The sequence below is a fragment of the Balaenoptera ricei genome, chromosome 3 (assembly GCF_028023285.1).
Source record: "Balaenoptera ricei isolate mBalRic1 chromosome 3, mBalRic1.hap2, whole genome shotgun sequence".
Classification (NCBI taxonomy): domain Eukaryota; kingdom Metazoa; phylum Chordata; class Mammalia; order Artiodactyla; family Balaenopteridae; genus Balaenoptera; species Balaenoptera ricei.
Window position 1 is genome coordinate 176006691 of NC_082641.1, and position 25903 is coordinate 176032593.

Genomic DNA, 25903 nt, shown 5'->3' on the forward strand with positions numbered 1-25903 from the left:
CCTAACTGTGCTTCGGGGACCGGCCTTGGCTTGCCATTTCTGCCTTATTGGCTAGTTAACCTGCTACAGTGGTCCCCAGGGATGAGGACATCGTCTTGTCTCAAAGTGCCCCATATCACCAGCCTGACTGTGGGACCTCCTCTTGCTACAGTCCCACCCCTCGACCTGATCCCACCCTAAACTCAGCTCTTTGGAATATTCAACTAAGCCACGCCCCTAGGCCTGGTCGCGCCCCATCTCCGCCCCACAGGCCTAGTCAAGCCCCGCCCATAGCCTGGTCCCGCTCCAGGCCCTCTCCAACCCCAAGTCCTAGGTTGACCCGACCCCAAGACCCAGTCGCATCTCTCCGCGGAAGGAAATTAGCACTTCTCCACTTGCGGCTGGAAGATGCCACCGCCCCTCCCAACCCAAATTTCCCAGCTCCTGAGGCCCCGCCCCTGACGCTTTGCGTGGCGCAGAAACCGGAAGCAGCCGTGCACTTCTGCTCGTGCGCAAGCTGGCGGCCATGTCCCCTTACAGCCCCGTCTAAATCTGATGTAAATTTTGCCTCGGTCCGCGTCCTACCTGGTTCAGCCCAGCCCGCCCCAAGTCCGGTGCGCGGGAGGTGGAGAGCTTGGCCTTGGGGTCTGAGGCCAAAAGGCGGCCGCTTGGGCTGTGCCCACCGCTCCACGCTGGGACACCCGCGCCCGGGGCCTCCAGCAGCCGCGGCTGGTACCAAACTCACTGAATCAGGAACTCTGTGAGGGGCCAGCAGTCGGGGTGAGTCTGCTGCAGGCGAGAGTTGGAGAGCCATCCTCGTATTTAATCGGCCTCCAAAATCATCGTCTGCTCTCTTTCCAGAAAGGAAAAGCATCCCTGCCATTCGGGTCACGGGGACGAGTCTCAACCTCGTCTCTGCGCAGGTCTGTGGATTTCAGCTTGTTCCGTGAGAATGGGGTGACATTTGCCTCACTCCGTCCCCACCTCTCCCTTCCTGGTGCGAGAGATATTATTCTTAACCTGTGATGTTTTTTTTCTCTTCCTGTGGGCATCAGTTTGCTACATTATATTCACCTGCATAAAAGTGAAGTGATTACTTAGTATCTTTTTAACCCCCCTTGCCAGTTGCAGCTCTAAATGTTAGTCATTTATCTGTAGATTTTTTTTGAATTTCACACCGAAAGTGTGATCATATGTCAGTTTCAGCGTTTTCTTATTCTTTGTACCTTATATTCTTTTTATTTATTTAGTGCGTTTGCCAGGACATTCAGTTCAATGTAGAATAGCATTTAAGTGCATCCTCGTCTTGTTCCTGATCCCAGAAGGAATTATTCTGCCATTTCACCATTAAATAGGATGTTTGCTGTAGGTGTTTGTAAATAATATATATTTTTTCTAATTAAAGCCTATTTCCCTCTAGTCCTAGTGGGTTAAATTATTATCAATGCATATTGATAGAGATCAGTCACTTTTGTATCGAAGGGGATGAGTCATATGATCTTTTTCTATTAATGTGAATTATATTAATCATTTTAATTATGTTAATCATTTTAACCACACTTCATTCCTAGGAGGAAATGAACTTAGTTTGTGATTATTATCTTCATTATTCATTTCTGGACTGTACTAATATTTTAATATTTTGCTCTTGTGTATATGAATGAGATCTTTCATATATATATGTGTGTATGTGTGTATACACATATATTTGAGTTTTGAGTACTTTTCTGGTCTTGGAAATACACAGGAAAACAGCACCCCCCCCCCCCAAAATGGAATTATGAATCCTTTACTTACTTGGTGAACCTGTCTGTAAAACAATCTGCAACTTCTGTTTCCTTTGTAGGTATGTTCTAAACTGCTAATTTTTTTCTTTAATGACTGGATGTAAACAGGTTTTGTGTTTATATTCATTTATTTATTTTATTTTATTTTATTTTTTGGTCCTGCAGCATGCGGGATCTTAGCTCCCTGACCAGGGATCGAACCCGCGCCCCCTGCGTTGGAAGCGCAGAGTCTTAACCACTGGACCGCCAGGGAAGTCCCTATATTTTTTAATTTTTTAAACATTTTTTTTCACTTTATTATTTTTTTAATTGAAGTATAGTTGATTTACAATGTTGTGTTAATTTCTGCTGTACAGCAAAGTGACTCAGTTATATACATATATACATTCTTTTTTAATATTCTTTTCCATTATGGTTTATCCCAGGATATTGAATATAGTTCCCTGTGCTATACAATAGGATCTTGTTGTTTATCCATTCTGTGTGTAATAGTTTGCATCTGCTAACCCCAAACGCCTTGTCTATCCCTCTCCCACCCTCTCTCCCCCTTGGTAACCACAAATCTGTTCTCTGTATCTGTGAGTCTGTTTCTGTTTTGTAGATAGTTTCATTTGTGCCATATTTTAGATCCACATATAAGTGATATCATATGGTATTTGTCTTTCTCTTTCTGACTTACTTTGCTTAGTATGATAATTTCTAGTTGCATCCATGTTGCTGCAGATAGCATTATTCCCTTCTCTTTTTTATGGCTGAGTAGTATTCCATTGTATATATGTACCACATCTTCTTTATCCATTCATCTGTTCATGGACATTTAGATTGTTTCCATGCCTTGGCTATTGTGAATAGTGCTGCTTTGAACATAGGGGTGCATGTATCTTTTTGAGTTATAGTTTTCTCTGGGTATATGCCCAGGAGTGGGATTGCTGGGTCATATGTTAATTTTATTTTTAGTGTTTTGAGGAACCTCCATACTGTTTTCCATAGTGACTGCACCAACTTACATTCCCACTAACAGTGTAGGAGGGTTCCCTTTTCTCCACACCCTCTCCAGTGCTTGTTATCTGTAGACTTTTTAATGATGGCCATTCTGACCAGTGTGAGGTGGGGTACCTCATTATAGTTTTGATTTGCATTTCTCTAACAATTAGCATTGTTGAGCATCTTTTCACGTGCCTATTTGCCATCTGTATGTCTTTGGAGAAATGTCTATTTAGGTCTTCTGCCGTTTTTTTTTTTTTTTTGGCTGTGTGGCATGTGGGATCTTAGTTCTCCGACCAGGGATCAAACCCGTGCCTCCTGCATTGGAAGCATGGAGTCTTAACCACTGGACTGCCAGGGAAGTCCTTCTGCCCATTTTTTGATTGGGTTGTTTGTTTTTTTGTTGTTGAGTTGTATGAACTGTTTGTGTATTTTTGAAATTAAGCCTTGCTGGTTGCATTATTTGTAAATATTTTCTTCCATTCCATAGGTTGTCTTTTCGTTTTGTTTATGGTTTCCTTTGCTGTGCAAAAGCTTATAAGTTTGATTAGGTCCCATTTATTTTTGTTTTTATTTCTGTTGCCTTGGGAGACTGACCTAAGGAAACATTGGTACAATTTATGTTGGAAAATGCTTTGCCTATGATCTCTTCTAGGAGTTTTATGGTGTCACATCTTATGTTTAAGTTTTTAAGGCATTTTCAGTTTGTTTTTGTGTATGGTGAGAGGGTGTGTTCTTTTTTTAAAAATTTTAATGGGAGTATAGCTGATTTATAATTTTGTGTTAGTTTCAGGTGTACAGCAAAGTGAGTCAGTTATACATATACATATATCTACTCTTTTTTAGAGTCTTTTCCCATATAGGTCATTGCAGAGTACTGAGTAGAGTTCCTGTGCTATACAGTAGGCCCTTATTAGTTATCTATTTTATATATAGTAGTGTGTATATGTCAGTCCCAATCTCCCACTTTATCCCTCTCCCTCCTTGCCCCCTTGGTAACCATAAGTTTGTTTTATACATCTGTGACTCTATTTCTGTTTTGTAAATAAGTTCATTTGTACCTTTTTTTAGATTCCACATATAAGCAATATCATATGATATTTGTCTTTCTCTGTCTGACTTACTTCACTCAGTATGACAGTCTCTAGGTCCATCCATGTTGCTGCAAATGGCATTATTTAATTCTTTTTTATGGCTGACTAATATTCCACTGTATGTAGGTACTACATTTTCTTTATCCACTCCTCTGTTGATGGACATTTAGGTTGCTTCCATGTCTTGGCTATTGTAAATAGTGCTGCAGTGAACTTTGGGGTACATGTATCTTTTTGAATTATGGTTTTCTCCAGATATATGCCCAGGATTGGGATTGCTGGATCATATGGTAGTTCTATATTTAGTTTTTTAAGGAACCTCCATACTGTTCTCCATAGTGGCTGTACCAATTTACATTCCCACCAACAGTGTAGGAGGTTTCCCTTTTCTCCACAGGAGAGGTTGTGTTCTAATTTCATTGATTTACATGCAGCTGTCCAACTTTCCCAGCTACACTTGCCGAAGAGACTGTCTTTTTCCCATTGTGTATTCTTGCCTCCTTTGTTGAAGATTAATTGACCGTAGGCATGTGGGTTTTTTTCTGGGCTCTCTGTTCTGTTCCATTGATCTGTGTGTCTGTTTTTGTGCCAATACCACACTGTTTTGATTACTGTAGCTTTGTAGTATTGTCTGAAGCCTAGGAGCGTTATGCCTTTCGCTTTGTTCTTTTTCCTCAGGATTGCTTTGGCAATTCTGGGTCTTTTATGGTTCCATATAAGTTTTAGGATTATTTATTCTAGTTCTGTAATGTCATGGGTAATTTGATAGGGATGGCATTAAATCTGTAGATTGCTTTGGGTAGTATTGCCATTTTAGCTTTTCTGATTCTGTTTAAGTTTTTTAAAATATTGTTAATTTTGTCATATACTCATTTTTTTTTCTAAACCTTTATGCTGTTCTTTTTCTGCCCTTATAAGTCAATGGTTAACCCATTGATACTGATTTTTCTTCTATAGGAATTGATGATTTTTGTAAATACAATTAACCCTTGAGCAACATGGGTTTGAAATGCACGCGTCCACTTATATGCAGATTTTTTTCAGTACTAAATATTACAATACTACAGGATTAGTGGTTGGTTGAATCCTTGGATACTGAAGGCTGACTATGAGTTATACTCGAATTTTCCACTGCCGGAGGGTTGGTGCCCCAACCCCTGCAATTGTTCAAGGGTCAGTTGTATATAAATATATATACCACACCAGCCGTGGATTTCTAGTGTTATCTGAAACAGTTATTTTAATTTCCTGCTTCTACCCTGTCACATAAGCAGTCCTGATTTGCTAAAGATAAATATGTGTGTATCTCCTTATCCCTATAATGTGATGCATTTTTATATAGCATATACCACCACCTGATAATATTTTGTTAATTTAGTGGTCCTCCTTCAAACGACCCAGGCACTTTAGGATTTTTCTGTTTTGTTCAGTGCTGTGTCTCCTGTGACTGCACGTAGTAGGACAGGGTGAATATTACCTAAATAAATATGAGATGAAGGAGCAGGAGGTAAGGGCCTTAAGGGAAGCATCCTTGCTGAAGACATAGGGCTTAGTCAAGAGAAGGAGCTCAAAGATAAAACACTTGAATAGAATACTTCATTTGTTTACTCTCCATAGTGTGCCCAACAGGGTTCTAGGCCAGACCCTGGTAATGTTAGGGCATAAGGGCCTCACTGACAACTAAATTGTAAGGTATATGTTCAGAAATACACTCATTGGGCACTTAGGCTTTGAAGGTAAATACACGTGCATACACACAGCTCCTCAGCAGCTTTCTAATTGGGTAGCATTGAGCACATAGTTAAAGTGACTCTTTCCAAGATTCTTAACTATAAACTGGTTGTGTTAGTATCTCATTTGCAGAGTTTCTATGAATAATCTTTTTGCAGAGGTATGGGCATCTCTTTGCCAAGTCATTCTCATATCTTGGTTGCTCAAATGGAACATGTTGTTAGTAAAGAATGTTACAGTTTGTATTGGCTTTAAAATACATACTTCATCCACGGCAGTGGAAGAAACTGTTGCATTTTCGTTATTTGAAATTTGTGCAGTAGTGCTACAGATATCACTGTGAGAGATGACACACACTGCTAACTTCACTCCGAGTGTTCTTGTTCTGCTGCTGCTGTACCTCCTGTACAATTCCTGCAGAATTGAATAGGAGAAGTCTTCTCTGCCACCTGTATGTGGAATTCAGTCAGTTGATGCTGTTTCTCAAAAACCAGGTTTTGGGGACCCTGCAGCCCTTGTGGGAGAGGGTCTAGTAGTCAGGGGCTGAGCAGTAATACATGTTAGCCTGCCAAGAGGTGCAGAAATAAATATTGGGAGTGGAACCCCCGGAAGTCTGGCATACAGGTCACACTTTCCTGGATTTGAGATGGTGTGTATATTCTTACTATTGAAGACGTTCTCTGATTTTTTTATGTTTTCATTATTATGATCAAATTGACAGCTAAATTTTTTTAGACTACAGTTAACTTGCTTACAAAATGGAACTCTTAACCTGTTTTTTTTTATGATCTACAAGAACCAGAGGACTGTTTTATAGCTCTAGAGGAGATAAGATTGCTCTAACTTCTTTTTTTTTTCCCCCCTCTATTTTCTTACAAGATTGATGTGTGTTTGCTTGGGTGTCTTAGGGCTATGCATGTCTGTGTGTGTGTGTGTTTTGAGGGGAGTGATCACTCCTAACAGATGTGCTGCAAAATCCCCAGTCTTGATTATGGAAATTGTGGGGAGACCCAGATTCTCGTGTCTTCTTTCTCCTGCCTCAGCTCTAACTTCTCAATACTCTGTCTTTCTTCATGAAGGGAACATGGAGGAAGAAAGAACAGCTGCTGAGTTACAGAAAAATATGACACAGGTAAGTAAGAGTTAATAATTCTCCAAAAGAATATTTCAGTTCCCCCGGGCCATCGATCTCCTAACCGTTTAGAGCAGAGGTCAGCAACCTGTTCCTGCATTGGGCCACATAGTAAGCATTTTAGGCTTTGAAGGCCATAGAGTTTCTGTTTTACTCAGTTCTGCCATTTTATTGTGAAAGCAGCCATATACAGTGTATAAACAAAACAAATGTTTTATTGTGTTCCAATAAACCTTTACTTACATAAATAGATGATAGGCTGAATTTAGCTCATGTTGTACAATTTACAGCCCCCTGGCCTTGAGTGCAAGAAAATGTGGCTGGCTGTGGGCCTGGGTTGAATGTTGTGCTTCTTGCAGACTCCTGGGCCCCAGGTTTGTGGGGAAAGAAGAAAAAGAAAAAGAAAAGCTCTCTGTCCCTCAGTGTGTTTTAATTCATTAAAACCTCATCCAGATTTGACCGAGTGTTTTGTGTTGTGCTGGTTGCTATGGTGGAATATAAGGAAGCAGTGAAATTGTTTCTGTAACAAGGAATTTTTGCTGGTTTCAATGTGGAAATTATTATTTCATTTCTAGAGCATTTCTCTCATTTCTGCTATATCCTCTGGATGTTCTGGATTATTGTAAGACTGGAATTGGTCACCATCAAACTGTGGAAAGATAAATTTATTGTTTCAAAAGTGTTGTTAAATCTGTGAGAAAATTTGATCAGTCAGGATGCTTATGTAGAACGAAGAAGATCTGATGACTGAATCTTAGGGTAGATGTTGGGAGAATAGAATCTTCTGAACTTCCTATGAATTGATTCTCAGTTCCTCAGTATTTCCAGGCTCATTCATCCTCCTGCACACACTGGGGGAGTTGGCACTTTTCTGAACAAAATATGTGGAATGTTTTAGGAACCAGTGGTCTTTGAGGATGTGGCTGTGGACTTTACCCAGGAGGAGTGGGCTTTGCTAGATCTCGCTCAGAGAAACCTCTACAGAGATGTGATGCTGGAAAACTTCCGGAACCTGGCCTCATTAGGTAAGGATGGCAACATTCCTTCATTTAGTCGTTTAGAAAACAGTTTTATCTTACTAATTGACTTTGTTCTAGGATTTGGGTTGAGGAATTGGAATAAATTGGTAAATAAGACAGACATGGTCACTGACCCCAAGGAACTTACAGTCTAGTGGCTTCACCATGAAAATAAACAATAACAATGCATATTGTTAAAATATTCTACCAGTATAAAACAACAACAAAAAAAGAATCAGTGGAAATCTCCTTATCCATTCTGACACTGGCACTGAATGCAGAGTTTTCATTTCATCCAGTGTTACAAAGATGCTGTTGGTCTTATTTTTCTTCATTCAATCATTCTTTCATTCATTAAGCATTTTTTTGAGGGTGAACTCTATATCAAACCCTTTTGAATGTATACTATAAAAAACAAGATGTCCCTGTATTCAAAATGCTTAGGTGTAATGGGCAAGAAGATAAATATGAAATTAACATAAAAAAAGAAAGAAAATAAACATGTATATTGAACTGACTTTCTCTTTTTCTTGTGGTTGGAAGCCTCAAGGCTTATTAAGTGTAGAAATTGTGGGCACAGACTTCAGGGGTCACTTTGGGGCACAGGGAGAAAATTGGTGGTTTGGGACCTTTTGAGAATTTTACTGCTGTTAATGTCCTGTACCCAGAGACCACCAGTTAAGCAAGTTGGGTTTATTACTTGGAGCAGTGAGGGAGAACACATGCCATGGGGAGCCATGGCGTGTCACAGAAAGAAGGTGTTAGAAAGTAAATATTATCGGATTTGTGTACTTAGGTTGAATGACTTGGGGGTAGGTCTATGGAAGCAGGCTGTATTGGTTTCCTAGGCCTTCCATAACAAAGCACCACAAACTGGGTGGCTAAGAACAACAGAACCTTATTCTTTTAAATTTCTGGAGGTTGGAAGTCTGAAATCAGGGTGTCATGATCCTTCCGAAGGCTCAGGAAAAATCCCTCCTTGTCCCCTTCCTAGCTGTTGGTGGTTGCCAGCAATCCTTGGCTTGCAGCTGCATCACTCTGATCTCTGCCTCCATCTTCACACGGCCTTCATCCTCTGTCTCTAAGTCTTTCTGTCCTTGTAAGGATGCCAGTCATTGCATTTAGGGCCTACCCTAATCCAGTATAACTTATCTTAACTTGATTGTATCTGCAAAGACCCTATTTCCAAATAAAATAACATTCTGAAATTCTGGGAGGACAGGGATTTTTTTCTCAGTACACTTTATTTTTCTTAGAGCAGTTTATAGGTTCACAGCAAAATTGAGTGACAGGTACAGATAGATATTTCCCATATACCCCCTGTCCCCATACACTCACAGCCTTCCTACCAGAGTGGTATATTTGTTAGAGTTGATGAACCTACACTGACACATCATTATCACCCTAAGTCCAGAGTTTATATTAGTGTTCACTTTTGGTGTTGTACATTTTAAGGTTTGGACAAATATATAATGACATAGCCACCATTATAATATCATAAAGTAGCTTCACTACCCTTAAAAATCCTGTATCCCCTCCACCCCAATTTATCTCTCCTTCCCCACAACTCCTGGCAACCACTGATCTTTTTACTGTCTCCATAGTTTTGCCTTTTCCAGAATGTCATGTAGTTGGAATCACACAGTATATATATAGCCGTTTCAGATTGGCTTCTTTCACTTAGTAATATGCATTTAAGGTTTTTCCACCTCTTTTCATGGCTGGATAGCTCATTTCTTTTTAGTGCTGATTTATATTTTATTGTCTGGATGTACCACAGTCTGTTTATCCATTCACCCACTGAAGAACATTTTGATTGCTTCCAAGTTTTGGCAATTATGAATAAAGCTGCTGTAAACATCCACATGCAGGTTTTTGTGTAGACATGTTTTTAACTCCTTTGGGTAAATTCCAGGGAGTGCAATTGCCTGTCTGTATGGTTAAGAGTATGTTTGGTTTTGTAAGAAACTGCCAAACTGTATTCCAAAGTGGCTGTACCATTTTGCATTCCCACCAGCTCCACATTCTCAAAATTCTTTGCTGTCAGTGTTCCGGATTTTGGCCATTCTTATAGGTGTATAGTGGTATCTCATTGTTTTGATTTGCATTTTCCTGATGACATATGATGTGGAACATCTTTTCATATGCTCATTTGCCATCTGTGTATCTTCCTTGATGAGGTATCTGTTAAGGTTTTTGGCCCATTTTTTTAATCGGGTTGTTTGTTTTCTTTATTGTTGAGTTTTAAGAATTCTGTGTATATTTTGGATAACACTTCTTTATCAGATATGTCTTTTGCAGATAATTTCTTCCAGTCTGTGGCTTTTTATTCTCTTGGCAGTTTTTTTCTCAGAGCAAAAGTTTTTAATTTTAATGAAGTCCAACTTGTCAATTCTTTCTTTCATGAATTGTGTCTTTCAGGTCATTATCTGTTGACCTTAAAAATAAGATAGTTATTTTACCAACAAAAATGGTTTATTTGGGCATAGCAGAGGAATTGCAATTTAGGACAAGAAAGCTATAACAAAAGCCATAGGCAAGTCCAAAAAACAAGGAAGAAGACATAATTTTATAGAGAAAAAGGAGGAAATTGGGAGAGATTGTTTTGGATGAAAGTCTATTGGAGAAAAAAAAGTCTATTGGAGAAAAATGAGTGATGATGGTTTCATATTGGCTTAGTTGCTGGGGTAGTTGATTTCTTATAGGGGATGCAATGTACATCTTTTCCTGTCAGGATTATAACTGGTGATTCTTGTTGATGATTCTTTTGTTGGAGTCTGTAATTGACAATTCTTCCTGTAATTTTTTTTTTTATAAATTTATTTATTTATTTATTTATGGCTGCATTGAGTCTTTGTTGCTGCGCGTGGGCTTTCTCTATTTGCAGCGAGCGGGGGCTACTCTTCATTGCGGTGCGCGGGCTTCTCATTTTGGTGGCTTCTTGTTGTGGAGCATGGGCTCTAGGCACGTGGACTTCAGTAGTTGTGGCACGTGGGCTCAGTAGTTGTGGTTCGTGGGCTCTAGAGTGCAGGCTCAGTAGTTGTGGTGCATGGGCTTAGTTGCTCTGCGGCAAGTGGGATCTTCCTGGACCAGGGCTCGAACTGGTGACCCCTGCATTGGCAGGCGGATTCTTAACCACTGTGCCACCAGGGAAGCCATCTTCCTATAATTGATGTCCTGTGGAACTGCATGAAAGCTTCCGCTTCTGGCCTCTCAACTCCATTTTAGTGAAGTTTCCCCTGATTAATTTTCACCTATCTAACAAGTCATCGCCAAATCTTAGGTCACCTACATTTTTTCCTATGTTATCTTCTAGGAGTTCTGTAGTTTTACGTTTTACATTTAGATCTGTGATCTATTTTGAGCTAATTTTTTACTCCCTATTGATGGGGCCCCAAGTTGTCCTGAAGCTTTGGATGCCTCCCCCTGTATTTTGAGTTAATTTTTGCAAGAGTGTAAGGTCTGTGTCAAGATTCTTTTTTTTTTTTTAAATGTATGTTGATGTCTAGTAGTTGTTTTAGCACCGTTTGTTGGAAAGACTATATTCTTCTCCATTGTATTGCCTTTGCACCTTTGTCAAAGATAAGTTGATTATATTTATATGGGCTTATTTATGGACTCTCTATTCTGTTCCATTGATCTGTTTGGACATGAATTTTTTTTAATATTATGCTGTCATTTATTTATTTATTTATTTTTATTGGAGTATTGTTGCTTTACAATGTTGTGTTAGTTTCTGCTGTACAGCAAAGTTAGTCAGTTATACGTATACATATTTCCACTCTTTTTTAGATTTCCTTCCCATTTAGGTCACCACAGATCATTGAGTAGAGTTCCCTGTGCTATACAGTAGGTTCTCATTAGTTGTCTATTGTATACATAGTAGTGTATATATGGACATGAATTTTTGAGGGGTACTGTTCAACCCAGTCCATACGTGTTCACTTTAGATTGGATGCTGACAGAAATCTGGATGCAGGGGAAACTCTATTAGTATTTTGTGGATGGCACAGCGACTTTTTTTGTCTGTCCCTAGGCTAAATTATGAAGTAGCCTTATTTTGTTTCATCTTATCATGATCTCAGAGTAACCTTGTCTGAGATTGGTATTCTGAGATTATTTATCTTCAACAGGAGAACAGTATGTCCTGCCTGTGAATATTGGACCAGTTTCTAATAATGCTGAGGTTTAGATGTGAATGGCAGATCAGTTCTAGACATCAGACCACCCCCTCCCACCTTAAAAAAATAAATTCAACATTTTGTTACAGTTAAATTCCTACTTGCTTTAGAGTAACAGAAGAGCAAAGTTTTTGCCCTGTCTCATGGAAATGTTTATGGTTCCTCATTGTTTTACCTCATGATATACCTTTCCACATGAACAGGGTATCCACTACACACACCCTATCTGATCTCCCAGTGGAAACAAGAGGAGGACCTGGAGATAGCAGAGAGAGGACCCACCCAGGGGGAGCATCAGGAAGGCAAGAATCCTTGGGAGAAACTGACTTGGTTGGGGGATATTACATTTGGAAAAATCAAATAAAAGCAAAGTGAAACTTTGCCTTGTCTGAGGAAGCTGATCTTCCACAGATACCTTCGATTACTATTTTGACTTTTCATCAGTCCTCTCACACTTTCCTTGTTCTTGGGAAAGCCCATATTTCCTGTTTGTAATGGAGTATTCGGTCATGTGCGTTTTACCCAGTTCCTTTTTGTTTTACTCCCCTAGGAATACCCTATTTATGTTACCATCAGTCTCAATCTTCGTGGGATTATTTCTTAGTTGCTTTGCCATTTTGACCCTGTGCTTATTGGGAAAGTCCTGAACCAGCCACACTGCCAAAAGTCCTTCTCTCATGATGCCTTTATTTTGTTGTTTCAGGTTTTGAGACTCAACTTAAAACTAATGAATTAGTCGCTCCACAAGATATTTATCGAGAAAAAATATCCAGTGAACAGAATGTAGTAAGATTCAAAAGGAGTGCTTCCTCGTTGTCCATTTTACACAGAAGCTGGGAATACCATGGTTTTGATTATCAGAACAAAAACCATGAGAGACATTTGAGGTGAGTGCCATTCATATAAGAGAAAGTAGTGTCTCAGGAGAGAATCTTAAAATGTCACGAAATTTTAAAAACATGTATATAAAACTTGGTCAAAAATTGTGATTTCATATGGAATTTTCATAAGATATTTTTTCCACAAATGAGACTGAGCTCTTCCATGTTTGACACGTAATTCATTTGTAAGCAACCATCAGAAAAACCCCATAAGCCAAAAACTCAGTGATAATATTGGCTATCGTAGAGCCCTCTGTGAGAACTTTCAGCTTATCATTGGACAGGGCAGAAAACAGATGTAGTCACTGAAAATGGTAAAAATTTACTTGCTGCTAATAATGTGCTTTTTATTTTTTAAAAGAAGTCACATGGTGGAGAACATCTATGAACATAACGAAGAAAATCAGTGTAGACAAACCTTCAGCCATATCTCAAATCTTAATATACTCAAGAGAACTACTGAAGTAAAAGCCTATGAATGCCAGGAGTGTAAAAAGGCCTTCACAGATCATTTATCCCTTAAGAATCACATAAGTTCTCACACTGGAAGCAAACCCTATCAGTGTAAGGAATGTGGGAAAGCTTTTCATTTTTTTGCTTGTTTTAAGAAGCATATGAAAACTCCCACTGAAGAGAAACCCTATGAATGTAAGGAATGTACCAAAGCCTTCAGTTGTTCTTCATTCTTTAGGGCACATATGAAGATTCACACAGGAAAGACAAACTACGAATGCAAGGAATGTGGGAAAACCTTTAGCTGTTCTTCATCCCTTACAGAGCACAAAAGAATTCACAGTGGAGATAAGCCTTATGAATGTAAGGAGTGCGGGAAAGCATTTAGTTGTTCCTCCTCACTCTCCAAACACAAAAGAATTCACAGTGGAGATAAGCCATATGAATGTAAGGAGTGTGGGAAGGCCTTCAGTTCCTCTTCTCACCTTATAATACATATAAGAATCCATACTGGAGAGAAGCCTTATGAATGTAAAGAGTGTGGGAAAGCCTTCAGTGAGTCCTCAAAGCTCACCGTACACGTCAGAACACATACGGGAGAGAAACCCTATAAATGTAAGGAATGCGGGAAAGCCTACAATTGTCCGTCCTCCTTAAGTATCCATATGAGAAAACACACTGGGGAGAAACCCTATGAATGTCTGGAATGTGGAAAAGCCTTTTATCTTCCCACTTCCCTGAATACACATGTGAAAAATCAAAGTAGAGAGAAACCCTACGAATGTAAGGAATGTGGAAAAGCCTTCAGTTGTCCCTCGTCCTTTAGAGCACATGTGAGAGATCACACTGGAAAGGTGCAGTACGAATGTAAGGAATGTGGGAAGGCCTTTAGTCGTTCCTCATCCCTCACCGAACACTTAAGAACTCACAGTGGAGAGAAGCCTTATGAATGTAAGGAATGTGGGAAAGCCTTTATTAGTTCCTCCCACCTTACGGTACATATAAGAACTCACACTGGAGAGAAACCTTATGAATGTAAGAAATGTGGAAAAGCCTTCATTTACCCCTCAGCCCTTAGGATCCACATGAGAACGCACACTGGGGAGAAACCCTATGAATGTAAGGACTGTGGGAAAGCCTTTCGCCATTCTTCATACCTTACTGTCCACACAAGGATGCACACTGGAGAGAAACCCTTTGAATGTCTGGAATGTGGGAAAGCATTCAGTTGTCCTTCATCCTTTCGAAGACACGTAAGAAGCCACACTGGTGAGAAGCCCTATGAATGTAAGGAATGTGGGAAAGCCTTTGTTTGTCCCGCTTACTTTCGAAGACATTTGAAAACTCACACTAGAGGAAACATATAAAGTAAGGAATAAGGAAATGTCTGCAAGGCTTTTTCAGATCTTAGGCAGCACGCAAGATCTCACACTGTGGAGACACCCTGTGAATGTAAGAAATTGTCGCTCATCTTTTTGAAGACTTGAGAACTCACAACTAAGAGAAACCCTGTGTATGTAAATCATGTGGTAACACCTTCATGAACATCACTTACTGTGTTCTAAGAAAATTCATACTAGAAGCAAAGATCGGTGCCTCATCCTTAAAGTGGACTACTGCTGGCTCATTGATTTCCAGTTTTAATTTTCTGATGAATGTTTAAGGTGATAAATTTCCTCTAATACCTTTCAGCTGTAGCTGCATATGTTTTATGAGGTGCTTTTGTTTTGGTTTGGATGTAAATGTTATTTCCATTACAGAGTTTTTTGGACCCATTGGGGAGTTGAAGTGTATTTTTTCGTATGCAGGCATACGGTCTTTTAAAAATTATTATTAGTTTCTAATTAACTCTCATTGTTCTTTAAGTATGCAGTCATTGTGGTATCAACACTTCGGTATTTGTAATTTTTCGTAAATGGTAATTTCATTTTGATCTAGTATGGCAGAAACTGGAAATTGCCTACCCAATATTCCCCAACCCCTTTTTTTTTCTACTAAAAGATTATCAGTTTTTATTATTAAAAGCTTTTCCTGTCTAATAAGTAATCCAGTGGAAATAAGTACAAAGGTTTTGAAAGAAGAGTCTCATCTGTTATGATATTTTTGTATTTTGTTCTTTGTCCTTGCTCATGACTGGGAATTGGACCCAATGTTTTGAATTTTTATAAAAGAGACCTTGTGACAGGAAAGCTAGAAGTTGGTTGGGCTGGCTTATGTTGTGTTACTTTGGACATGGCTGGGACTACATTTCCCAAAATTACTTCCTTATCCAGTTCCAGGTTAGAGTTGTCTAAAATAAGAGTTTCTGTGAGAATTGGAAGGCAGAGGGAAGAAGCCATTATTCTGAGTTTAGCGGGGCCATGAGACAGGAAGACATGCATAGGTCCTGGTAAGCTCCAGTTTCCAGCTCATTTTCCTAATTATTGGATCCACTGATCAGTACTGGCTCAAAACGGAACATTAAATGTGTGACTTCAGTTATCTCAGAGGCAGCAACTCCACAGACATTTCCATAAATTCCTCTGTCATGGCCATACACAGCTTCTTGGATTTTTTCTGGCAAGTTCTTGCATTGTAATATTGCTGATATTACAGCCCCTCTGGCACATCAACTGACTGTATAGAGTTGGCCCCAGTTTGAAGCAGGATTGTTGTCATCTGCGTAGTCCAGCCCCATCATGTCACTCTGCTCAAGGGGAAAAGACACATCTGTGCAAGTTCCCTGTGATCTCAAGACAAGAAGAAGAGCTGTGGACAATGAGGAAGACCAGGTATAATTGAAGTAAGCATCAGACAGGTGTCATCCCATTTTAGTGGAGGAAAGTTTATATTTAACACCTTCAAACGGGGAAGAGTGTACTCCTTTTTTATTTGAGAAGATGAAAGCTATTTGGTTTATGCTTCTTCAGGTACATTTAGCTACACTTTTTCCTTCCATTTTATTTCCCATTTACCTCAAAAAGTATAGCTGTACCACTTCCCCTTAATCATCTTTTACTGCTTTGTTAAGGCATACATACACTAATATGTATGAAGTGTGCTAATCTTAAGTGTACAGCTTGATGAAATTTCACATTGTATATACTCTGATAGACAGAGAACATTTCCAGGATTTCAGAAAGGTCATTCATCTGCCTTCTCAATAATTGCTCCATAGAGGCAACTGCAACTTTGGCTTTTATTATAATTTATTAGGTTTGCTTGTTCTTGATCTTCATGTAAATGTTAAAATACAGTATGCACAGTTATGCATTTGGCTTCTTTTCTCAACATAATGTCTAATTTGCCTTTTAGTTGCTCTTTTGGCAGACTTATGAACTTATTTCTCTTGGTATATGCTATGTATATAGGAATGAAATTACTGAATCATAGGATAGACTTTATGTTTAGTTTTGGTAGGTATTCCAGTTTTCCAGAAAGTTTGATTCCACTTGTACTCCTAAAAGCAATGCATGAAAGTCCCAATTGTTTCACATACCTGGTCAGCACTTTCTAATTTAGCCATTCAACACAGGATATGCTAATATCTTGTTTTTGGTTTTAATTTGCATTTACCTGATATATAATAATGGTGAATACTTTTTTATGTGCTTGTTGGCTATTTGGATACCTTTTTTTTTTTTTTGGCTGTGCCACTCGGCTTGCAGGATCTCAGTTCCCTGACCAGGGATTGAACCCAGGCCACGGCAGTGAAAGCTCAGAATCCTAACCACTAGGCCACCAGAGAACCTCCTGGAGATCTTCTTTTATGAGGGTACCTATTGAAGCACTTCACTCATTTTTGGTTCCTTTTTTATTTGAAGGGTTTCCTGTGGTTATTTTTCCTTTTTTAATGTATGTGTATCTCTGTCTATATCTAGTTACATACGTATACGTAAAACATGTTATAATACACGTAAATTATGTTTATTATATATATATGTGTGTTGCAGATAACTTTTCCCAGTCTCTGACATGTCTTCATGCTTTTCATTTTTGTAAACTATAAAGGGAATTTATTGGTTTGATTACTGAAAAATCCTTGGGTATAAGTAACTTCAGAGGTGCCTGGGTCCTGGAGCTAAAAAGATGTTATCTGGATGAGTTCTGTTTCCATGTCTTGTCTGCGCATCTTTCTGCATTACCTATTCTTCCTTGTGGGCTCTTTTTCTTCACAGTGGCCCTCAGAAGATCCAGGCTGCTTTCTTTCTGGGTTCAGTCTCAGGGAGAAGAGAGTGATTGTCTTTCTGAACAATTCCAATATGATTATTACAGTTGAATCTGATTGGCTCACTTGCCAACTGTTGTCGAATCACTGTGGCCAGAGGAATGTAATTCTCTGCTTTGTTTAGGACTGGCTCCCATACTCATCCAGAAAAAGAGAGTGGAGTCAGTCCTAACTGAATCATAGGGTGCTGGCAATCGTGTTGTATATGGTGAAGGGAAGGAGACAGCAGGGGGCAGGTGGGGTGTAGAAATAGAGGTAATAATAACATCAGCTAGCACAATATGCTTATTCTGGTCTTAGCACTGGGAGGGAACTATGAAGTCTGGGAACTCTCAGCCAAGGCTAAGTAGTTCTAGAAATCCTTTCAGAAAGGTTCGATTCCATCTGTTACCATCTCTTTAGATTGCTAAGATGGTTTCTCAATCTTTACTTGGCTTTGCAGTATTTTTGGATATCCGGTAGCAAGAGCCTTCCAACTTTTTTATTCATCAGGATTGTCTTCCTTCTCTATTCCTGATTTGATTCTATATTAATTTTAGATCTTATCAATTTTCACAAATCTGGGACTTTGCTTGGAATTGCATTGACTTTAGAGAATAACCTGAATAAAATTGACATCTTTACAATACTGAGTCTTCTAATTGATGAACATAATATAATTATCCATTTATCTAGGTCATCTTTAATTCCTCTTAACAGTGTTTTGTAGTTTTAATTGTAGAGGTCTTGAAGTAACTTTGTTTAATTTATTTCTAGGTATGTGGTATGTTTTCCTTTGTAAATATTTTTATTTATTTTTCGATTTTGGAGGCTAGCACATAGGATTGCAATTTCTTTTTGTACGTTGATCTTTTATCCATGACATTTATAAATTCAATTATTTATTCAAATAGTTTATGAATTATTTTGTATTTTCTGTGTATACAATCCTGTCAGTGCCAATAAAAGACAGTCTTACTTGATTTCTAAACTTTACCTTTTATTTTTCTTGCCTCATTGCTTTATAGTGATAAATAGAAATGGTATAAAAGAACATCTTTGCCTTGTTCCTGATGTTAGGGGAAAGTATTCCATATTTTACCATTAAGTATAATAATAGCTGTAAGTTTTTCATAGATAACTTTTTTAAATGAAAGGAATTCTATTCCTCGATTGTCAAGAGTTTTTTTTTTAATCATCAATGATATTGAATTTTATCTGGTGCCTTTTCTGTCTATGTCAGAGTCTTTAAAAACTCCTTTGGTCTCTTAATGTGGTGAATTACTACATTCCTTGATTTTCAAATGGTAAAACAAGATGTATTCCTGGAATAAACCATACTTGGAAATGGTATATGTTAGCTTATTAGCCTTTTCATTTTGCTAGATTCAAAATGCTATTTTAAAAAAACTTATTTCTGTGTCTGTGTTAATGAGGCTTGTCTTGTAATTTCTTTTATGTTAACATACTTGTATGCTTTGTATCAGGTTTGCGCTGCTTCATAAAAGAAGTTGGAAATTGTTTTGAAAGACTTTATATGAAATTTAAACTATCTACTATCTATTTTTTATGTGTTTGGAAAAATTCACCTGGGAATCTAGTTTTGGGTTTTCTTCATAGGAAGCTTTTGTAAGATAGTTTCACTCGTGAATTACATCAAACGTATAAATAGACAAAAGATTATTTAAATTTTTTATTTATTTTTGTGTTAGTTTTGCTAAATTGTATCTGTCCATTCCATAACTTTCCAAATTTGTTGGCATAAAGTTATTCATAATATCCTATAATTTCTTTTTAATGTCTGAAAGCTGTAATTATATCCCCTTTTTCATTCCTGATCTTGGTAGTTTATGTGGTCCCTTTCTTTTTCTTCATCTTGGTAGGGATTTTGATATGTTAATTTTTTTTGAAGAACCAACTCTCAGTTTATTTTGCTTCTAATTCTTTAATTTTTGGTCTTATTCCTTCTACTGAATTTGGGTTTAATTTTCTCTTATTTCCCTAGCTATTTGCAATAGTAGCTTGTATCAGTACCTGCCTTCTACTGTGTCCAGTTTGCTTATATAACCATCCAATCAGAATATTCTACTATTAACATTATCAGTTGCAATACATTTGAGATATATGCAGAGGATCACCTTTATGTGCCTGTTACCATAAGACCATATATTTTCCTTGTTGGAATGGAAAGAAAGCTGGACTGGAATCAAGACACCTGATTTCTAGTCTTCACTTTTCAACTCTACCTCTGTGACCTTCGAAAAAAGTCATTTAAGCTTTCTGGTCCTTAGTTTGGTTGTGTGTGTGTGTGTGTGTGTGTGTGTGTGTTAAACTCTTTATTATGAAATAATTACAAGTTCATATTTTTGTAAAAAAAAAATGTATATGGAAGTCCCATGTATTCATCACCCAGTTTCCTCCAGTGGAAATCCACAGAACTTATTCAGATTTCACCAATTTTAAATACGTGTGTGTGTGTGTGTGTGTGTTTGTGTTTGCAGTTTTAGCACTTGTGTAGATTAATGGAACCACTAACCACAATCAAGATACAGAACTGTTCCATTACCACAAAAGAACTCTCTCTTAGGCTACTTCTTTGAAGTCACAGCCAAACCTCTCTGTCACTAGCCCTGACAACCGCTAATCTGTTCTTCATTTCTATAATTTTACTTCAAGAATGTTATATGAATGGAATCATACATTATATAACCTTCTGAGATAGACTTGTCGCTCAGCATAATCCTTTCAGATTCATCCAAGTTCTTGTGTGTGGCCGTGTTTGTTTTCATTGCTGAGATGTTAGTGATAGATTATTTGGAGATGCTCTTCATCAAATTAAGTTACCCTCTTCCTAGTTTGCAGAGATGTAAAAAAAAAAACAAAAAGCCCTGAATATCATGAATAGGTTTTGGGGTTTGTCATGTCTTTTCTGCACCAATTGATATGACCATGGCCTGTTTTTTTGTTTGGTTGGTTGGTTTTTGGGTTTTTTTTTTTTTTAAGTATAGTTGATTTCCAATGTTGTGATAGTTTCAGGTATATAGCAAAATGATTCAGTTATCCGTATATAGGTTATTACAAGGTATTGAATATAGTTCACTGTGCTGTACAGTAAATCCTTGTTGCTTATCTATGACTATAGCCTGTTGATATGATGGATTCCATTGATTTTCATGTAATGGACCAAACTTGCACATCTGGAATGTGTCTCCAGTTGTGATGTGGAATTCCTTTTACATATTGTTGGATTCAGCTTATTAACATTTTGTTGAGGATTTTTGTGTCTAAGTTCATGAAATATATTGGTCTATAGTTTTCTTTTTTGTCCTTTCTTTGACTTTTTTTTTTTAATTTGGCCGCGCCACGCATCATGTCGGATCTTAGTTCCCTGACCAGGGATTGAACCCACAGCCCCTGCATTGGAAGTGCAGGGTCTTAACCACTGGACTGCCAGGGAAGTCCCTGACTGGTTTTTATATTTATTTTTAAAATTTATTTTATTTATTTATTTTTGGCTACTTTGGGTCTTTGTTGCTGCGTGGGCTTTCTCTAGTTGCAGTGAGCGGGAGCTGCTCTTCGTTGCAGTGTGTGTGCTTCTCACTGCAGTGGCTTCTCTTTGTTGCACAACATGGGCTCTAGGTGCACAGGTTTCAGTAGTTGTGCACACAGGCTCTGTAGTTGTGGCTCGTGGGCTCTAGAGCGCAGGCTCAGTAGTTGTGGCACAGGGGCTTAGTTGCTCCATGGCACGTGGGATCTTCCCATACCAGGGATCGAACCTGTGTCCCCTGCATTGGCAGGCAGATTCTTAACCATTGCGCCACCAGGGAAGTCCTGTGACTGGTTTTTATATCAAGGCATTACTGCCTTCACAAAGTGAGTTGGAAAGTGTTCCCTCTCCTTTTATGGATTGTGTAAAATTGGTGCTAATCTTCTTTAAATATTTGGCAAATTTTTCCAGTGAAATTATCTAGGGCTGGAGATTTCTTTGTGGGGGAGTTTTAAAATTACTAATTCAATGCCTTTAATGGTTGTAGGACTATTCAGGTTATCTAATTGTGGTTGTGTGTTATTGATTTTTTTCAAAAAAAAACCAGCTTTTTCTTTCATTGAGTTTCTCTGTTTTCCTGTTTTCAATTTTGTTGATTTCTGCTCTTATTTATTCCCTTCCTTCTGCTTGTTTTTGGTTTTTTGCTCTTCTTTTTTCTAGGTTTTTTTTTTTTTTTTTTTTTTTGAGATGGGAGTTTAGATCATTGACTTGAGATGTGTCTTCTAGTGAAAACATTTAGTGCTATAAATATCCATGTTGACACTGCTTTGGTTGCATTCCACATATTTTGATATGTTATAATTTTATTTTCATTTAATTCTGTGTATTTTAAAATTTTCCTTTCGGACTTCCTTTTTGACACATGAATTATTTAGAAGGGTGCTGGTTACTTTCCATGTGTTTGGAAATTGTCCTATTGTCTTTCAGTTATTGGTTTCTAGTTAAATTCCATTGTGAACAGCAAATGTATTTCTTGTAATTTGAATTCCAGCTTATTTTTTTAAGTGAAAAAGATGAAACATTGTAAAAATGAAGCAAAAATAGGAAGATATGAACAGAATAAATTAGGAATTTTAAACTTTAAAGATGATTATTGAAATTAAAAAATAGAATCTTTTTTCTTTGCAAACTCTAGAGTTACAAGGTTGAAGAGAAAATTATTCATTTGAAGACAGAAATACAAAGATATAAAACATGATAGAACAGTTATGAGACCTGGAAGGTACATCAAGAGATGCAATAGATAATGTGTCTAATAGGTTTCCCAGAAGAAAAAAGGATGAGAATGACATAGAAACATTTCAAGAGTAATGTCTAAGAATTTTCTGTCATTGAAGAGAGAGACCAATTCTTAAGGTAGAAATATAAGCAGAAAAAACAAAACAAAACCAAGTGCCTGTATATCTAGGTACTCTAACTGCTGCTCAGGATACATGTGAGCAAATCAAACAAATATCATGGCCCACATGGAGTTTACATTCTAGTGAAATTAGTCAAGAAGTGAACAATGAAAGCTTTAAGGAAAAATATACTAAGGGGGATAGAGAAGACTTGGGAGGTTACAATTTTAAATTGGGTGATTCCGAAATTGAGAAATGGAGATTTGAACTAAATCATGATGGATGTGAGAAAGGGAACGAGGTGGATATTAAGGAAGGGAAGTACAGGTAGATCAAACAACAGGAACAAACGGCTCGAGGCAGGAATGTCCCTTGTGTGCTCCAAGAATTGTGACATTGGAGTATTTGGTGAAAATTATGTGTACAAAGGTTTAAGAACCAAGGGACCTGTGACACTGCCTGAATCTTCAGATAAATTATTTTTCTCAAAATTTTGGACACATTATCCTGAGTAAAACTTAATAGCAGTGGTTCTAAGTCACTAATACTCTGAGAATCTGATGAAGCATATTGACCAGAACTTCCATAATGAATGATGCAAGCACATATAATTGTGACTATATTTTGTGAAGGTTCTCAAAGCTCCTGTAATTCCATACCTGGAATCCAATTTAGGAATAGGGTATTACACTCCTGTTGAGAGACTGTAAATGTGGAGTTGAGAGTCTAGTGATACATGTCTGTTGCCTCTGGCAAGATAAGACTCTTAAATAGGCCAGTGTATACAGCAGTGGTTCTCAACCAGGGGCGATTTTACCCACCAGGTGACATTTGTCAGTGTCTGGAGACATTTTTGGATGTCACAGTGGGTGGTAGTGTGGTGTGTGTGTGTTCCTGGTATCTGGTGAGTAAAGACCAGGAATGCTGCAAGGCACAGGATAGTCCCCCAAACAAAGAATTATCTGGCCCCAAATGCCATAGTGCTAAGATTGAGAAAGCCCAGTATACTGCTAGTCTGTTTCTATGGCAGGCTCCATCTCTACTGAGGTTTGGTATCAGTGGTTCCAAGGGAAACCCTGAGCCCTAATTTGCTGGAATGCCTTAATTTTCATCACCTAGGGAACACCAAGGGTCCTGAGTGTCCATTGGTTAAAGCCGGGGATCTATATATATTTGCCTACAATTTTTGAATGCTCAATAGTGACCACTCTTAATGGATCTATCCTTTCGTTCCTTCAGTAGTTGCTTCTCATGGTCTAAGTACCATGGCCTTCACTCCCACATTGTAGAAAATTAATGGCCCCATTTCTTCTCTACACCATCCATCACAACATGAGCCACCATTGTAATTACATAATTATTTGTACAGTTATTTTATTAATGACTGCATCTTTAAAACCTTCACCTGAGTTTTGGATTCTATCACTTTCTAACTTTTGGGGAGAACTTACACTATCACTTCCTTTCTTAATCCTTTATATTCCAGTGTCCGCATGCAATGTTATAATATCCAATGTTCCACATTCCCATTTCTTTCAATTAAAATAAAACTCACTCAAAGGCCCATACTCCCCTTTGGGTATTGCTCCAAACTTTTAAAGAATTTGGTCTATTCTTGCTACTTCCATTTCCACACTGCTCATTCTCTCCTCAACCAACTCATCTGGAGACTTTCTACCTCCATCACAATTGCCTTCCCTGAGGTCTGCGGTGATCTCATGTGCCAAATACATTCTAAGGGATATTTTCATTCTTCAAAATGCATGATTTTCCAGTAGCAATATCACTAACGGCTGCATTCCCTTTCTTGAAATAGGGACCTTTCTCATGCATTTTATTTTTGTTACAATAGGATTTCCAGAGTCAAGTCTACAGGGCAACTTGTAACACTAACACATCGCTCAGGGAGAAACTTCTAACTTTGAAATTAAATCCTGTGAAGGAGAAGCAAGAATTATGGCAATATATTAAGGAGACCTGGCAGACTTCTTCATAAAGAAGCTTTTGTAAACTCCAGGGGAATGATCTGGACTGCAAATGTTTGAGCATACCAGGTAAAGAAGGGATAAATGGAAGAAAGAAATTTGCCTTTCTTCACAGCTATCTTCAGGGAAACAGCAATGGCAGAAAGTTTCTTTTCTGTTATTCTCCTTCTACCCCAAGGGAGCTTAATTGTTTAAAGAGTATAATGACAACAGAACAATTTATTTAATGAGGCAATCTGAGAATTCAGCCAGTGAAGTCCTGGAAACTTTTGAAATAAGCTTTCAGTGTCCCCAAGGCAAAGCATCTTGGGCTTCCCAGAGATATGGTATGAATTCCCTTCTTGGATAATCTCCCTGTACTTTCTGGAGGAAAAGCCACAGTGGGAAAAGAGCCAAGGCAGCCAGGGTTTTCCTTAATGCCATCTGAAAGAGCTAGTGCATCCTAGTAAAGGCTGGGGGTGGGATAGAAGAGAGGAGATGTAAGCCTTGGAGGGAAAACTTTTATTAAACAGTGTCCTAGGGACACAAACAAGAACAGTGTTTCTCCTAGGGTTGTCTGCAGACCCGCAGCTTCAACATCACCTGGGAGCTTGTTAGACATGCACATTTTGGCCTTCATCCCAGATCTACTAAGTCAGAAATTTCAGGGTCAGGCCCAGCAATCTGTGTTTAATAAGACATTCAGGTGGATTCTATGTGTGGCTACAATTAGAAAATAACTGCCCTAGGGGATATGTTGGAATGGATGATGAAAGACCGTCACAAGCCTAGATCTTCAGAGATTTGAGAGCTCTCTGCTTCCAAAATCTGATCTACAAATGATAATACATTTGTTTTTTGACTTTAATGCTTATGCCCCCTTTCTTTTTCATCTCATGCATTTGTTTGAATTATCAAAACAATATTAAATACTGTGCTTTATAGCAGTAATATTTGCTATATGATGTTTATTAATTGCCATTTCTTAATGCTTCCACGTTCAATTGAACATTACCTCTCATTTAAAAATCAAGATTGTTTATTATTTTAAAGATATATCTTTATTTTTCTAGCTTGAGAGCCTGCACATCCCCCCCACACACATACACATACATATACACATTACCATTTGCAACAATAACTGGAGGGGGAAGGGTAAGCTGGGACGAAATGAGAGACTGGCATGGACATATATACACTACCAAATGTAAAATAGATAGCTAGTGGGAAGCAGCCGCATAGCACAGGGAGATCAACTCGGTGCTTTGTGTCCACCTAGAGGGGTGGATTAGGGAGGGTGGGAGGGAGACGCAAGAGGGAGGAGATATGGGGATATATGTATACATATAGCTGATTCATTTTGTTATACAGCAGCAACTAACACAACATTGTAAAGCAATTATGCTCCAATAAAGATGTTTAAAAAAACGTGTTTTGCAAAAAAAAAAAAAAAAAATTAACAAATACATTTTGGTTCCTATCAAACTTGCCATCTTTTATTTTGATATATTTATGCAATAAATTCATGTAAATACACCTCCTAAAGTTGAAGCATATTTAAATTCCTGCAATAAGCATTGGTGGCCCATGGTGTATTGTTCTTTAATATACCGACCAAGACTGCC

The 25903-nt window shown here is 38.2% G+C and overlaps 1 protein-coding gene across 7 annotated transcripts; it reads left to right on the plus strand.

Annotated features, from left to right (window-relative positions):
- The first annotated feature begins 468 nt into the window (after positions 1-468).
- LOC132363097 (zinc finger protein 699) lies at positions 469-24753 on the plus strand. 7 transcript variants are annotated; one of them, XM_059918516.1, is made up of 7 exons: positions 469-536; positions 841-902; positions 6655-6707; positions 7606-7732; positions 12111-12209; positions 12611-12794; positions 13150-16880. In XM_059918516.1, the coding sequence occupies exons 3-7, from the start codon at positions 6660-6662 to the stop codon at positions 14606-14608; spliced, it is 1917 nt and encodes a 638-aa protein (XP_059774499.1). In that variant the 5' UTR covers positions 469-536; positions 841-902; positions 6655-6659; the 3' UTR covers positions 14609-16880. The 7 variants fall into 7 exon arrangements, 5 of the variants coding, with proteins under 5 accessions (XP_059774499.1, XP_059774496.1, XP_059774498.1 ...); XM_059918513.1 differs by having other exon boundaries at positions 495-759; XM_059918515.1 differs by lacking the exon at positions 841-902 and having other exon boundaries at positions 495-759.
- The last annotated feature ends 1150 nt before the right edge of the window (positions 24754-25903 follow it).

Coding starts and splice junctions, on each gene's coding strand:
- LOC132363097 (XM_059918511.1), top strand. CDS start 6,459: ATGTGTGTTTGCTTGGGTGTCTTAGGGCTATGCATGTCTGTGTGTGTG. Junction 6,708..7,605: donor TACAGAAAAATATGACACAG/GTAAGTAAGAGT, acceptor GGAATGTTTTAG/GAACCAGTGGTCTTTGAGGA. Junction 7,733..12,110: donor CCGGAACCTGGCCTCATTAG/GTAAGGATGGCA, acceptor CCACATGAACAG/GGTATCCACTACACACACCC.